Source organism: Festucalex cinctus, chromosome 20, assembly GCF_051991245.1.
Source record: "Festucalex cinctus isolate MCC-2025b chromosome 20, RoL_Fcin_1.0, whole genome shotgun sequence".
NCBI classification, from domain to species: domain Eukaryota; kingdom Metazoa; phylum Chordata; class Actinopteri; order Syngnathiformes; family Syngnathidae; genus Festucalex; species Festucalex cinctus.
In genome coordinates, this window is record NC_135430.1 from 14,405,153 (window position 1) to 14,421,999 (window position 16,847).

At 39.3% G+C, this 16,847-nt stretch overlaps 2 protein-coding genes across 6 annotated transcripts in view; one reads left to right on the top strand and one right to left on the bottom strand.

The window, feature by feature from the left end:
• LOC144009834 (uncharacterized) overlaps nucleotides 1-16,847 on the bottom strand; it is a 24,320-nt gene continuing 7,473 nt past the window's right edge. For 2 of the 5 annotated variants that reach the window (XM_077509724.1, XM_077509725.1), the window contains 2 exons: nucleotides 4,824-4,939; nucleotides 1-2,888 (listed from right to left, as the gene is read on the bottom strand). In XM_077509724.1, the coding sequence (XP_077365850.1) occupies nucleotides 2,077-2,888; nucleotides 4,824-4,893 (882 nt within the window). In that variant the 5' untranslated portion in view covers nucleotides 4,894-4,939 and the 3' untranslated portion in view covers nucleotides 1-2,076. Of the gene's footprint in view, nucleotides 2,889-4,823; nucleotides 4,940-6,012; nucleotides 6,633-16,847 lie in introns of those variants that run through there. The other 3 variants (XM_077509722.1, XM_077509721.1, XM_077509723.1) reach the window with 3 other exon arrangements.
• LOC144009831 (uncharacterized) overlaps nucleotides 10,699-16,847 on the top strand; it is an 8,810-nt gene continuing 2,661 nt past the window's right edge. The window contains exons 1-3 of the mRNA XM_077509719.1: nucleotides 10,699-12,558; nucleotides 13,290-14,649; nucleotides 15,910-16,025. Coding sequence (XP_077365845.1) covers nucleotides 12,531-12,558; nucleotides 13,290-14,649; nucleotides 15,910-16,025 — 1,504 coding nt within the window. The 5' untranslated portion in view covers nucleotides 10,699-12,530. The remainder of the gene's footprint in view (nucleotides 12,559-13,289; nucleotides 14,650-15,909; nucleotides 16,026-16,847) is intronic.

Sequence of the window (16,847 nt, forward strand, 5' to 3'; positions counted from 1 at the left end):
TTCCAAAGATCAGCGTCCTCTGTGATTTTTATTACAAAGTAGGCAGTCACAATACAAGTGATATGTGGGCAGTGTCTTGTTTTCAATGAACAAAAGTGAGGTCATCTTAAAGCAGTCAAGGCAAGCAATGTGTTTTTGATATGATAAATCTATACAATCAACAACAGTTCTCATGACAAAAAAAAAAAAAAATGTCCAGGTTATCAAAATTATTGTCCCACATTCAGACAGCTCTTGGCTGTAACTTAGGCAACTATGACATACCATACACAACAGAGCAAAGCAAATGACAAATACCAAGTAATGCAATAGTACATGAAAACAAAAACAAACAAAACAAAATAACATTAAAACAAAACACAAATGGTGTCTAACTTAGCAAGTGTCAGCCCACAGTAGTTCACCATTTTGTCAAATCTAAAAAAACTCAAATGCACAATACACATCAATATACGCATAAATATATACAGATGATCCATATGAAGTCTCAACGGAAAGAATATTAGTTTAGGAAACTGCAGAGGACCACTAACACCTACTTTCAAGATAGTTTAGAGATGTAGCCCAAATACTTTGAAATAAGTGACTGTTTGTTTGCCTTTTAGTTCCTTAATCCTGTTGATGAACTTTGAGGTTTACTAGACCTCCTCCATGAAAGTGATGAGTTCCATTTGGAATATATTTCACACTTCAAAAGTGAAGTTGACTTGAGTGCAGGGTTATTATTGTCTAGGAATTTTAGTTAGTTTTGATTTCATTTTGAGTTTTGTTTTTTAAATGTAGTTTTAATTAGTTTTCAGGGTCGTTCTGTTAGTTTTTATGAGTTATGTAATAAATGCTTAGTTTCAGTATTAGTTTTAGTTTTAAAAAGTGTCTTACTAAGTTGTGCGCAATATTTAAAAATCACCACAGTGAAAATAAATCTACTTAAAATCACATTTGAAATCATCCCCAAAGGCTCACGCCTTAAATGAATTACCAAAGGCTAAAACAAAGGACATTTTCGCTCTAACTATAGTTAGTTTTAGTTCCGTTTTGAAAAACATAAAAATCGTTTTTAGGTTTTTATTAAGGAAAATATTGTATTTATTTTTTATTTATTTATTTGTTTGTACTTTTTGTTAACTAAAATAATCTTTCTTGCATAATTTTTTTTAAAAAAAATTATTAAGTAATTAAAAAGTTATTTTGAAAAATACCGGCTCTACCTTGACGCAGATGATTGACTTCCTGTTCGGCTCGTGTAATTTCTACTGCTTCATGAAAATCCGCACGCGGAATCCGAAAGAAATAGAAAGCTTGCGGAAACCTTCCGCAGGGCCGCAGTCGAGCCGCACCGCAGCTGGTGTGAATTGATACACAGACTCAAATGCTTTGTATACCTTGCGGCTTCCGTACGGATGCCGCTCCGCGTCCGTTCCGCAGTAGGTGTGAATTGGGCGTAAACGTGGAATACTTTCAAGCGACGCTAACTCTTTGCAGCCTCCTGATTGCGCAAGAGGAAAGATGATCTTATTTTTTAGAATTCCAACTTTTGCCGAGTATAAGTTGAAGACATTTTTCTTTACGCTTTCCGTAATTGTGCTGCCCAATAGTAACACAATGGATTGATCCAATACAAGAGTGAAAGGCAAAGCCTTGACCTTCTATCATCCCACAAAAAACGGACAAATATTCTCGTTGAATACGGAAATAAATTACCATGAAATGGTAATGGGATGTTTTGAAACAAGTTTGGGCATTATGGATGATTTGAGAACATTGATTCTTGCTATGAGTGATCAGAGCAAGGAAATCGATCGAATGAGGAAGTAATTAAATCGGTCATCGGGGCATAGTTCACCACAGCTATCTTAATCCACAAATTTGAGCTGACATTTTTACATAAGTGCCAATGTTCAGACCAATCAAGTTTCCCTTTAAACATTGACTTTGTCATCTAATGCTTTTACATCTTTGTGTTTATTCACTAGAGAACACCTGTGCCTCTTGACCGTATCCTTCCGAGAGAATCTACAGCAACAAACTGAGCAGGAAAAAGGTTTCTCCCCTGTGGAGGTTAGTGTTTTTTTAAGTCTATTTTTTGACAGGATTTTTGACCACAAACTGAGCAGGAAAACACTTTCTCACCTGTGTGTGGATTCTCATGTGCAATGTTAAGTCTCCCCTCTGAGAGAATCTTTGGTCGCAAACAGAGCAGGCAAAAGGTTTAATACCAGTGTGGAAGCTTATGTGTATGATAAAGTTTCCCTCCTGAGAGAATCTTTTGCCACACACTAAGCAGCAAAAAGGTTTCTCAACAAAATGGGTTCTGATGTGACGATTTAAGTGACACCTCCACATGAATCTCTGCTCACACATTGAGCAGGAAAAAGGTTTCTCACCCGTATGAGTTCTTGCGTGTGTTTGTAAGTATCCCTTTGCAGAGTATCTTCGGCCACAAACTGAGCAGGAAAACGGTTTTTCTTCACCAGTGTGTATTTTCATGTGTCGCTTCAAACTGCTCTCATAAACAAATCTACTGCCACAATGAGTACATTTCCATCTTTGCCTGTCAGCGCGACATGTCTTATCAGCGCCGTCATGAGGCGTGCGTAGTGACATGTCGTCACTTTGTGATAGTGGAGCGAAGAGGCCATCTACTTGTGATCCTCTCCATTTGTCTCCATCACCTTTTGTTGTGTGTTGTTGACAAGAGCTGCTGCTGGGAGGGTCCGCCCCTCTGCTCTCCTCACTTTGGTCTTCATCCTTAACCTTCAAAAGGATGTCGGTCAATGGAAAATTGCCGACATTCTCCTCTTTTATAGTGAAAGGAGACTGGTGCGCTGCTTCCTCTTTAAAGTGGGAGATCACTTTCTCCTCCTCTTCCTCTTTAATATGGGGGAACACTGCAAAACAAGACAAACACACCGTGTTATGGTTTATATAGAATGAAGGTTATTAAGACAGCCAAGTGAGTTAATATTACGACAATATTTAGCATTATTGAAAGCAATAGGTTTTTTTTCACCTTAGGTGGAATATGTTGCAGCCAGAAAATTCCAAGTTAATGATTATTTGCTATAAACTATAAAATATCTTGTAATACTAGTGTACTGTATTCAATTAAATATAGGTTGAACGTGACAACGGCGATGTGACCGCTTTGGTAAGTCATAAGACGTGAGTCGACTTTGATTCCGTCACACCGCACTCAACCCATCAGTTAACTCATTCACTCCCAAAAACATATTTATACGTTTTTTTTTATGTTTTTTTTAAAAAAAAATTTTCAATGCAAGAGCATACAGAAGGCTTTGGTGCAGCTTCTGACATGAAGAGGTGGCTTAAAACAATGGTAGTTACTACAAAAAATGGCCAGCAGGTGGCGGTAGAGTGAGATCAGCCAGGGCTATGTTGCAACAAGCTCTTTTTGATAATGTTTTCACTTGGAATGGGAATATCAAGGAAACCTATCTGTATTCTAATGCTAATTGCTACAAAACGGAAACAGACACAAATCTATTTTTTTTTCCTGATGAAAGAAAAGACTGTTTCTTTTTGTAGGTTCCATGTTTTGATTGCAATAGAACACAATATTCTGTGGGCCTTGTAAAATCAGTCAAAATCCAGTAACAGCTGGGAGCAAAGGGGGTTTCTTCTGTGAAAATGGCTGGGAGTGAATGAGTTAATATGATTATGTAATCCACGCATTGTGTTAGTCATCTGTGCGTATGTGTGTCTACACATGATTTTATAAATCTTAAAATGACCCAAATTAAACATACGGAAAAACTGTAAAACTACGGTGGTGTTGAGTCCCATTCGGTGAAGTGTGGACCGGAGCTTTAACAGCCGGATGGTGTTAAAGGCCAAGCTATAGTCCACAAAGCAGCACCGTGGCAATGGCGTCCTCAGTGGAAACTAGGGATGTAACGAGATCCAAACATCACGATACGATATTATCACAATATGAAGGTCACAATACGATAATTATCACGATATTGTGGGGGCGTTGGCGATATTTAAAAAAGATCACAATATTGTAAAAAAAGAAGCTCATACTTACAATATTGTGCTTTTGTACATAACAGCAAAGCATATAAACCACCTACAATCTCTAATAACAATATTGAGGCACTTACTTGGTAATGTAAGCACACATTGATCGCTTTACAAGCAAATTAATTCCCCTTCATCTGACAATTAGCACAGATTTCTAACATAAAAGGCCAAAACATCCCTAATGAAAATTAAATTGCACTAATAAACTAGCCACTAGAGGGTGCTAGAACTGCACAAATGGAAATCAACATGACTTTTTTAACAGATGTGTTCCTTTTAAATATTGTGAACATGACGACGACGATATTGTGGCAGTTTTAATATCACGATATTGCCCTTATCGTTACATCCCTAGTGCAAACTGGTGCGGGTCCAGTGATGGCAGTAGGGCGGCTTTAATGTGTTTGATGACCAGTGTCTCCAGGTGGTTTATTAGGGAACTCACAGAACTGTCTCCAGCATGTGACATTGTCCAAGTTCTTATTCGGATTCGGTACCTCCTGACCCAAAGAAAACCTTGCTGAGACCATGTAGAAGAAATGGGCGCACGGTTGTTATATGCATTAAAACAGCGGCGAAGAAATGTCAGTTGAACTTGGTTCATTGTTTTGATAGTTAATAATTACGCCATAATTTTGCACGTGATGTCACAGCCCTCATAGGCTATGAGGGGCGTGGCATCACGTGCAAAAGGTCTATATGGCAACAGGAAGTGAATTCTAGGTAAACCGAAAGGACTCAGTAAACTTGAGTACCGGTAAACTAAGAAATGACCCAACCTGCTCTGTGAAGCACAATTCTTGGCTGCATCCTGCCAATGGCATCCAGCAGTTGCCGTTTTCGCTCCATGTCCTCTTTTGCACCACTAAGTTCCTCCTCGTACTCTGCTGTCCTTCTGCGCACATTTTCACACGACAATTACAAATTTTATGCCCACACTTGATCTATGCTGAACGCCGTGTTGATCACAAAGGCGTCTCTTTAGCCATTTCTCAATATGCGTTCTTGTGAAACGTCATCAGTCATGGCCCGAGTGTTGTTCCAACTGAAAGTACAGTATGCAAAAACAAGAACGGACGGAACACCCGGATGTCGTTCTTACTGCTTCCTGGCTCTGATTCATTGTAATAACTGTGTACCAGATGACTAGATGTTATATAATTTCGAGTGATATAATCAAGTCGTGCCATTTAAAATTATACATGGGATTTATCCAATTTAGAAGGGATTTATCCAATTTAGGATTATATTGAAAATAAGGTTCTGGAAAGACATTGATGTTTGTTGCAGGTTTTGTTCTGATTCTCCTGAATTGCGGTACATCTATAAACATGATCTTTGAATGTATGTGTGTATATATTTATATATAGTATATCATATTTATTACTATATATTATTATATATTTATATATTGTAAATTGAAGTTGTCAAACTAAGTCGTGTTAAAAAAAAGGGACTAGATTTAATAAAGTTGTACTTTACACGTTAAAAAATATTAACCTTAGCTTATGTGTACTTTCGATTGGAACAATTTGGGCAGCCATTGATGACGTTTCACGAGATCACAAGGACGTAAAGTAAAGTGTTTAACCAATGTGTGTTGTACAAACATATTATGAAACATCATTCAATTCTTTGAAATTTAGTCACATAATATAACTGCGGTGAATTATGAAAATACGCCAGCGAGATATGCGTGCTTGTGTACGTTCGTGTGACTGGACTTACTGTCACAAGAACTTGTTCTTGATATTGTAATTTAGCATTTGTTAGCAAGCCATCAAGCTAAGCTAGGATAGGCCGAGAAGCTTCAACGTGCACCGAGACGAATTTAAACAACACGATAAATCAACAAATTATGTTTTTTGTCGAGTGAAGTGACAATGGACGTCCCGAGTCGAGATTTTTTTTCTTACATTGGCTAAAAATATAAGGATTAGGACATTTGGCGTAGCGCGTTTGTCCTACCTCGTGTCTCGTTGTGTCGTTTCGGCTTCCATCTTTGCTTCGACTTTCTTTTTGGTGGTTGGCGAATAACTTTATGGTGCATTACCGCCACATTCCGAACTGGAGTGTTGGCCTACTCAAATGAACCTTTTCGTAGTTGTGAGGAAATGTGCCGAGGTATGGGAGCGTGTATCTACAAAAGTGGCGTGACAAATGGAGCCCAGATTCGGCAGTAAAAAAAAAGAAAAAAAAAAAGAAAATGAAGAAACACGTGACCGGTGACAAGTTTTTGTTTTGTTTTTTTAACCGGACCCACAGACCATTTCAGAAGGAGGCGGTAATGTAATGCGCTAAAAGTTGTTTGCAACCTTCGAAAGAAAGTCGAAGAATTCACTGTAGGTTCTGCTCGTGTGCACACAACTCACCCAGTTTAACTTAACACTTCAGAAAGAAAGGTATTTGTTCATTGTTTGAGTTTTTACATATTAAAATTAGTGTTCCCTTACTTTTCGCTTTTTTTGTGCGATACCACCACCCTCTAGTGGCTTGTTTATTAGTGTAGTTTAATTTTAAGTCGTAATATCAGTCATCATACGAGTAAATATTTTTCAACGTCAAAAAAAAAAAAAAAAACATTACTTTTTCACCCTTTTCAGCCAAACACACATTTTGGACAAATTTTGCGCCGCTAAGCAAATTGGGGCACATGACATGACATGGACAAGCCTATTTGTCACTGCTGTTATGTACAAAACACAATATTGTGCATCTATTCTTAACAATATCGTGATATGTATGTGTATATATATATATATGGTAAAATAATTGTTCTTTGAAAAAAAAAATTCTTTATAGGTCAACTCAAAAGGAAGTAAAATAGCAAGGAACCGTGCAAAAAAAAAAAAAAGTTTATTGTGCATCTGATGTCATGATGTGTTTTTCTGCAGCTGCTATGCACGCTGTCCTCCGCGCAGATCTGAGCAACCAAAGATCGCATATACCTGATCGATCCAAAGTAATGTGGAGTGATGTGTGTGGGCAAGTGAGGTCATCTTGAAGCAGTCACAGTAAGCAAATTGTTTTTATATGATAAAATACATACATTTTCTATTACAAAACAAAACAGAAAATATCCAGAGTATCAAAATTGTTGTCCCACATTCAGACTGGCTGTAACTTAGGTAACTATGACATAGCATACACACAAAAGGGCGCAGCAAATGACAAATTACCACCTGAATACAATAGTAGGCTACAAGAAAACTAAACTAAAAAATCAAATCAAATAAAAACAAAACACAAATGGTCTCTAACTTAGCTTTTCCAAAAGGTAAATTTGTGGACAGCTCTTTAATCAAGTTTAGTTTGTATAGTCCTCCTTCATAAAAGTATTTTACACTTCAAATGTGAAGTTGGCAGCCGCTCGGCGTGACGCACACGGTCATCAGTGGAGCAATGACAGGAGTTAATGTTGTCTAAACACGTAATATGATGTTTCACTTTCAAGAGACGCTCGTCCTTAGAGTACAACTTCTTGATCGCGCAAGAGGAAAGATGCTTTAAGTCTCTGGGAGAATACGCACACGACAAGCGTGGAATCGATACAATTACTTCACGCGCTTGCAATAGGCCTCTAAGTTTCTGTACAGAAGACTCAGCTTCTAACATACTAAATATAATTAGGAGATAATTCCCTTTCCATGTAGCAATCATTTTTCTTTTCCATTTTCAAGATGGACATCATTGAAATCGAACTGATCTCATTCAGTTTCTCACCTGAAGATATTTAAATAAATGTTTGTGTGGCATATCATATCTGGCAACCATCATCAAATGACAAACATTACAGCTTCTGATTACATATCTTCAGGCCTATTTCAGTCCAAATCCTAATGTCATGGCTCTGCCTTAAGAAAAAAAAAAAAAAAAAAAAAAAAAAAAAAAAAATCCCATTTTGGGCACAAGTATGACAAAGACAATTTACCGAAATATTTCTTGACCTGATGCCAATTTAAAATTTTGTGTCTAGTTAAAGGTTTCTTTGTCTTATTTTTTAGCATTCTAACTTTTGCCGAGTATGAGTAAAGAACATTTATCTGTAAAATATTACATCAGGGTCTGTAATTGTGCTGCCCAGTAATACCATAATGGATCGGGGCAATACAAGTGTGCTAAACGTAGCCTTCACCTTCTAATTATTCCACAAAAAAACGGTCAAAGATTCTCTTTAAATGCGGAAATAAATTAGCAGGGGGAGGCAATGGGATGTTTTGAAACAAAAGTTAGGGTACTAAATTTGATTTGAGTACATTGATTCTTCATATGAGTGATCAGAGCAAGGAAGTCCACCGATCGAGTGAGGAAGTAATTGAATCAATCATGGGGGGCATAGTTAACCGCTATCGTAATCCCCAAATATAAGCCGACATTTTTATTTATATGTATATTTATATGTAACATATGTATTGCTAAATTGTCCTCTTCGGTGAATTTTCTACGACAAACTGAGCACGAAAAACGTTCCTTACTGGAATGGGTTGCGACGTGACGATTAAAGTGACACTTCCACGTGAATCTTTGCCCACAAATTGAGCAGGAAAAAGGTTTCTCACCCGTATGAATTCTTGCGTGTGTTTCTAAGAATGACATTCTAGAGTATCTTTGGCCACATACTGAGCAGGGAAAAGGTTTCTCCTTACCAGTGTGTATTATCATGTGTCGCTTCAAACTGCTCTCAAAAACAAATCTACTCCCACAATGACAACATTTCCATCTTTGGTTACCAATCTGACATGTCTCATCACTCACAGAGTCGTCAACTTCATCACCGCCGTTATTGTGAGGTGTTTGTGGTGACATGTCACTATGTGATACGCTCCGTGTCCTCTTTTGCGCCACTAAATTCCTCCTCCTCTGCTGTCCTTCTGCAGATTTTCACACGACAATCACAAACTTTACACCCATACTTGATCTATGCCAGAGCAGATTCTCCTCGAGGGCTGGAGTCTTGCAGGTTTTTGGATGTTTCACTTCTTCAACACAGCTAATACATGATCAGCTCATCAGCAATCTCCGCATAAGCCTGATAACGATCCTGTTGATTGGAATCAGCTGCGTTGGAGAAGGGAAAACAGCCCAAACCTGCAGGACTCGTCTCCGGCGCTCGAGGACCGAATTTGCCCACCACTGATATATGCTCAGCGATGTGTTGATCATGCAAACTCATCTCTTTGTTCGCAGCTAAAAAGGCTAAGCTAGGCTAGGCCGAGAAACTTCAACATGTACCAAGACGAATTTAAGTAACACGATAAATCAACAAAAACAAATGATGTTTTTGTCCAGTGAAGTGATAATGGGCATTGAGTTTTTAATTAGTTATTTTTTTTAAGGTGGCCTAAAATTTGGAGAAATTTGGTGACGCTCGTTTCTGCTACCTCGTGCCTCGTTGCGGTGTCGGCTTCCATCTTTTCTTCTACTTTATTTTAGGGGTTGGCCAATAACTTTTGGTACATTACCGCCACCTTCTGAACTGGAGTGGGTCTGGCTAATCCATCCGACACAGTAGCGCTGATTGATTAAGGAGAACATATTTATCACGATTAATTTGGTAATAATTGAAATCACATTTAGGACAATAAGTTGTTTTTGGAAACAAAAGAATAAAATGTTTATTATAATAAATGGTAATGAGCTCTCCCCCTGCAGTTTGGTCGTCCAATGAAATGGAGTGCTTTCCAACCAATGGGCAACCGCATGACACACGGCACCACACTTAATTAATATTCATGAGTCTAGGGTGTCGCTGAAGGTAGATGCAATGTTGACGATAAGAGTGGGTGGGGTGTTGAGCCATGGAGCAGTTTGTTTTGTTTGTTTACAAACAGAAATGGTCGTAACTTAAGATCCCACCTTTTAAAGGATCTTTGTGCCGTTTGTCAAGTTTTTACTCGTGACTGCCACCTCTGGCCTAAAGTGGAACTGTAGCATGCGAGTACGTGCACGATCTTAAAGGAAGGCTCCTTTAATTTTACATGTATGGCTTGATTGGCAGTAAATAGTTAGTATAGCTACGAAACATGCATAAGAGCTGAAGAATACACTCCTATATTGATTTATTTAACTTTTTTCAACATAGAAGTACTTCCGTGTTGCAACGCCCCAAAGTGGTGACGTCACTAGTGTGTATACTCGCTTGGGGAACAGTAGTTCACGCAGACATAACAACGAGGAAGACACAAACGTCAGTTATGCCTTACTGTATTGCAAAATTTTGCAAGGCGTCGGCAAGGAAAAACCCGCGAGACCCCCCCCCCCCCCCAAAAAAAAAAAAAAAAAAAAAAAAAGCTACTTGAGTAGACAATGGTTTGTTTGCTAAGTGCTGTCAACCTCCCGAAGGACAAGCAGGCGTGCGCGCAGCGAACATTTCAGGCATGAGGACTTCGAATATATGTTACAATTTGAGATGGGGTACGCCACACGCCTAATACTAAAGCCCAACGCAGTACCGAGTATCTTTAAAGAACCAGACGTGGGAAATAATCAAGCCGATGGAGGAGCCGCAACTGCTAGCAACACGGAGCTTTCACTCTCACAACAGCCGGCACAAATCGAGGTCTTACTACGGCCACTGAAAGATCTCGGAGAAGCGAAGCAAATTTAAAGCGAAAGGTAGGCATGTTTCGGGGCTGGGGGGGCATTGGTTATTATACTGCACGGACTGTTTTATTTCATAATTCATTTGAAGGTGGCCAACGCAGGGGCACGTCGGCACGTTACCGTAATGCACAGTATTAACAATCGTTGGGGCGGCTGGCTTGACTTCGTCTTTTCGAGTGGCGGCTGGCCTGACCGCAGTGGGACGCTCCGCAAAAAAAGAAAAAAAAAAACAGCTAGGGGAGGTTGGGTGCTGTAACGACGATACATTTAATTTTACTATTTTTTCTTTTTCCTGAAATATTTCGTCAGTTCCACACGTTTTGCATTGCTCGTACTGTGTGTCACATTACCTGTTGGATATTTGCTCCTCCAAGACTTTTCTTCTTCACATCTTTCATCGCAACCAAAGCTATCCTGAGAATGTCTATTTAGTATTGCCATGTTGAATGTCTGATGTTCCAGGATGCAGTTGAGATTGTCCGCAAGGAACCGATCCTCGAGTTCTTTCATTTCCAGACAGCACACATTCATTAGCGGATTGTCCATTCCTGCAGCTCCCGCACGAACACCACTCACCCCCCGCCTGATTCACTCGTTCGTCAAAGTTTATTTTGTGCCCGAAAAGACCATCTGGCGCCACAACTTTCACATCCAAGGCAGACTTTCCTTCGGTAGTGTTATTTTGTCGTGTTGGCTCGAAGCGATAAGGTTTAATCCTTCCGGGTTTGACGCTAGATGCACGGCTGCGTTGCATAGTGCTTCCATAGTGTAGCGTTTACACACTAGTGACGTAAACATCCGGGTTATTTAGTCACGTGTAACAAACATGCCGGCGTTCGATTCATTTTAACAATGGTTTAAAAGTTATTAAATGTACATAAAAAAATAATCACGTCACCAAATTAATTATTGAAAAAGTAGCAACTTTTTGCTGCTAAAAATGGATCAATAAGTAAAGTGTTCCTTTAAGCGCACGCCACAATTCCGCGACTCATCAGGAACACGCATGAAATGTATTGTCAATTGTAATGTATTGTTTCGATCGCTTGTCGATGTTGCCAATTGTCATTCATACAACGCTGTTACACGCCGCTTCAGCGACGCGTCACAAATGAACTCTGCCTGCTCTGCAAGTAGCATATCACGAAACATTTTTTCACTTTTTTTTTTGCCATTTTAGGTGATGACTTGAACAAAAAATGAGCTATGAAATATGAAACTTGAAGATGAAAAATTATCGCGATGGGTCCTTTCAAAAGAGTCAGAATGACACCCCGCCCCAAAATGCACGCAGGCTATATTGACTTGAATATTCTTCCAAAAAAAAAAAGAAAGAAAAAAAAAACACACTCAAGAGTTGAGGAACAACAAAATCTAGCCACTGACCATGCCACTCCTGCTCTGTGTCAATATTCGCAGGTGTCAGGTGGAATCCTCTTCCCTTCATTTTTGGTCTAATTTTGGACACACCAGCAACATTTAAACTATAGCAATAAGTCTGGCATAGCTCAAGTGGTAGAGTGGCTTTCTTCCATATTGAAAGTTGTGGCATCGTTCCTCAACCCTTGAATGTATTTTTTTTTTTTTCTGTGATTTTATTTTATTTTCTGGCATACAGGGCACATTCTTGTGAGCGTGTCTGTCTTTGATGTCTTTGACGATGACAACCAAAGAAAGAAAGGAACATCTCAGATGAAAGGGCAGAATGGACATATAAGCCAGAACGTCTGGCGACTGAGTTGAGTTGTGGCCGAAAGCAGCTCTTCAGCATCTTATTACTACTCGGGTAGCCTCAACCCAATTGCGACTTGCTTTCACTTCTTACGAGGACGTTAGCGCATATAAAGGACAACGAAAGACAACTACTGGACGCCGTTGGCAGGATGAAACCAAGAATTCTTCTCAGAGCAGGTTGGGTCACTTAATACTCTTCTTTAGGAAATAGTCTGAAGTAGCCACATTGCATGTTTAAATCTGTCTGTCTTGTTTAAATTTACATTAAAACATTAAAAAGTATGAATGTTGGTGCAACAGTTGTTCCATATATATATATATATATATATATATATATATTTTTTAATATAAATCCAACAGACTTTTTATTTCAGTGTATACACGTGGACAAAATTGTTAGTACTGCTCTGTTAATAAAAGAAATACCCACAGTGGTTACGGAAACCACTTGATTCTGACAATAGTAATCATAAACGAAAAAAGAAAACTGAAAATTAACCAATAAACTGTCTTTTTAAAGGGGCTGTCTGCCGGATTCGCGGATTAATAACCCTCAAAAAACTATTTGGGAACTGGTCAGCTTACAGCAGTTTGCTCTTTTACTTCTGAATGTGCAGATGAGATTTAGCTGTTGTTCAGTGCAGAATAATAAAATAAAAATAAAAAAATAAGTGAAATAATCACTTAAACTTACTACATCATATGAATACATTATGACTGCTTCTGACAGGCCCACCACTCAAAAGGTGTAATATTGGACCATGTGCAAGTCTTTCTGCAAATAACCAAGGATAGACTCCCCACAAAAAACACTCGCAAAGTGAATTAGCTAATGGTAAAGAGTCAGTAGTAATCTTTTTAAATCTGGCTCTCAACCTTCATTGTAAACATCTTTTTGTGTCTTGCAGACATCTGTGATGAAGATGTTGGTCCTGAGCAGCAGAAGCCAGAGCCCCCTCACATTAAAGAGGAAGAGGAGGACAAAGAGGTCTCCCACTTGAAAGAGGAAGGGGGGCAACAGTCCCCTTACATTAAAAGAGAGGAGGAGGAGGAGCCAGAGCTCCATTCCACAAAAGAGGAGGACGAGCCCCTTTTCATCAAAGAGGAGTTGGAGGAGACGGATATCTGCAAGTTGCCATTGACTGGTGTCCTTTTGAAAGGTGAATATGAAAGTCAAAGTGAAGTGAGCGGAGGGGCGGAGCCTTCAAGCAGCGGCTCATGTCACCACATGTCAACAGAAAGTGATGGAGACCACTGGGAAAGATCACAAGGTTTATCAGATGTGGAAGAAATTGGGGACAAGAGGCGGAGAAGAAAACAAGAAGGTGAACGTGATGTGACATGTCGCACTGACAAAAAACGCTGGGAATGTTCTCAGTGTGGCAAAATTCTTGGATATGAAAGCCGTTTAAAGCACATGAGAATACACACTGGAGAGAAACCTTTCGCCTGCTCAGTTTGTGGCCAAAAATTCTCTCGAAAGGAATACTTAAGCAATCACACAAAAACCCACACTGGGGAGAAACCTTTTGGCTGCTCAGTTTGTGGGCAAAGATTCTCTATGAAGGCACACTTAGAAACACACACAAGAACCCACACTGGTGAGAAACCTTTTGGCTGCTCAGTTTGTGGGCAAAGATTCTCCCTGAAGGCACACTTAGAAACACACATAAGAACTCACACTGGTGAGAAACCTTTCGTCTGTTCAGTTTGTGGCCAAAAGTTCGCTGTGAAGGCTACCTTAAAAATACACACAAGAACGCACACTGGTGAGAAACCTTTTGCCTGCTCAACTTGTGGCCAAAGATTCTCTCAGGAAACGAGCTTAAAACGTCACACAAGAACCCACACTGGTGAGAAACCTTTCGTCTGTTCAGTTTGTGGCCAAAAGTTCGCTGTGAAGGATACCTTAAAAATACACACAAGAACGCACACTGGTGAGAAACCTTTTGCCTGCTCAACTTGTGGCCAACGATTCTCTCAGAAAACGAGCTTAAAACGTCACACAAGAACCCACACTGGTGAGAAACCTTTCGTGTGTTCAGTTTGTGGCCAAACGTTCGCTGCGAATGGTACCTTAAAAATACACACAAGAACACACACTGATGAGAAACCTTTTGCCTGCTTACTTTGTGGCCAAAGATTCTCTCAGAAAATAAGCTTACAAAGTCACATAAGAACACACACTGGTGAGAAACCTTTTTCCTGCTCAGTTTGTGCCCAAGGATTCGCTCAGAAGGATGCGGCCAAGAAACACAAGTGTACTCGGTGAGAAACACAGGAAACAAAAATCTGCATTATTTTATTCTAGGTATCTTGTTTTTATCCTAATTCATTCTTTATATAATTTAAAATCATCTTGTAGACAGGAAGTATTAAAATTATTCAAGCAATTTGTACACTTTTTAGTGTTAGTGTTCTCTTTGTGAATTTAATGACTGATTCAACAAATTGAAGAAGCTGACATTGTCTACAGCAATTCCGAATAAATTCAAATCCTGAAACAGTAAGTCTTTTTTTGTTTTTTTAGCTTCATTTTAGTTTTTATTTATTTTATTTTTTTTAAATTTTGTTGCCATGTTTAGGCGCCCAAGTGTATGTTTATAGAAATGTTGAATAATGTGGAAAAAAAGAAGAAATCATATCGAAGCAGGGTTGTGACTGTCCTGCCTGGACTTCCGCGGTCCGCCCCACGTCTACTTCGGTTCACTTTTTTCCTCGGGTAACCAGCTCTACGCTAAATTATTCTTTCCGATTTCGTGTTGAATTTACTGCAGCCTCCACACAGGTGGAGGAGTGGAACCGTCACTTGTCGTTTGGCGTGGGTTCACTTCTCCGCCTGGGAGACCACGTGTGGCTTACATGATGTAAGCATGTATTGGTATGGTGTGGTATGTTAAGTATACTATGATTTTGTATAGGTAGGGATATGCACTGCTAAAAATAAATAAATAAAGGATTAGCACAGATTAGTAAACTGTTAGTACAGATTACTAACCTGTGGGAATAGATTAGCAATAAATATTATTATTATTATTATTATTATTATTATATTTTTTTTTAAATACCCTGGTAAATTCCTATTTTTATTTTTGGGAAGACAAGAGTTAAATTGGTTGTGAAATAAGATTACGGGTATTCAGACCCACACTCCAATTCAGAAGGTGGCAGTAATGTACCAAAAGTTATTTGCCAACCGCTGAAAGAAAGTAGAAGAAGAAGAAGCTAAAGAATCGACACAGGAACGAGCCTCCAGGTGGGACAAATGCACTTAACAAATTTTGCTCAATTTGTAACCAACCTACAAAAACCTCGACTTAGTATGTCATTATCACTTAACTGGACCAAAACATAATTTGTTCAATTTTTCAGTTGCTTAAATTCGATCTCTGCGCACGTTGAATCTTCTCTGCCTAGCTTAGTTTAGCTTGCTAGCTGCTAACAAAGACGCTTTGGTGATGAACATCGCTCAGCATAGATCAAGTGTGAGCATAAAGATTTGTGATTGCCATGTGAAAATGTGCGCAGAATGACAACAACAGAGTCTGAGGAGCTTTTTGGAGCAAAAGACGACGAGGAACGACAACGTCAACGACTGGACGTCATTGGCAGCATGCAGCCAAGAATTGTGCTTCACGGAGCAGGTTAGGTCACTTCACTATCTTATTCTCACTTTCCCCCTCATATTGAACCAGGGGGTTGGGGATAGTTATGATAAAACATGTCTTCTTTTGTTTAGGAAATGGTTTACATTGTCAATAGTAGTATTTGCTGTTGCCTGTCAGTTTTATTTACACACACATGGACAAAATTGTTGGTGTCCTTTTGTTAATGAATGAAAAAGTTTGGAATTGGATAAATCCCCAAATAATAAATATGAATCAAGTTGCATTACTTTATTAATATTATGGTACTTGGATTACATAACGCCCCTTGGTCGATGGCTAAAGGTCTCCTTAAAGTTGTGTGTGATGACTTTAAGCACTGAAGCGCATGCTGCTCGCCCAATCTTTATTGAGAAGCACGACAAACAGTGTCATATGGAACAGTTAATTCCCCCTCAAACCACTGATATGCGCAAAAAAAGTACAGTACGCGGTACAGACAGTAAAACACTTCTTACACATGCATTAGGTTACTACATTACACTTACTGTAACACCGCAGCTGTCTACAGGGTAGTAGTAGTATGGAGCACATTACTAGCGCGGCTAGCTTGCTGCTGTTAGCTCGCTGTTAGTTAGCAGTCATCGCTAAACGCTGGCAACAGGCGCCGTACAACACAATGTCAGCATAATTACGTCTTAGCGCTCTTACCTGGAGCTTGAACGTGACTTCAGGTCTAAGCTGTGTTATTGACGTCTGTCGCAACAGTTTAGGGCATCAATTTAGATTGCCGTTGTTGACAAACTCTGAACAGATGAGCACGTCGTCAGCATCTATTCTATCCAGCAACGACATGCTTCC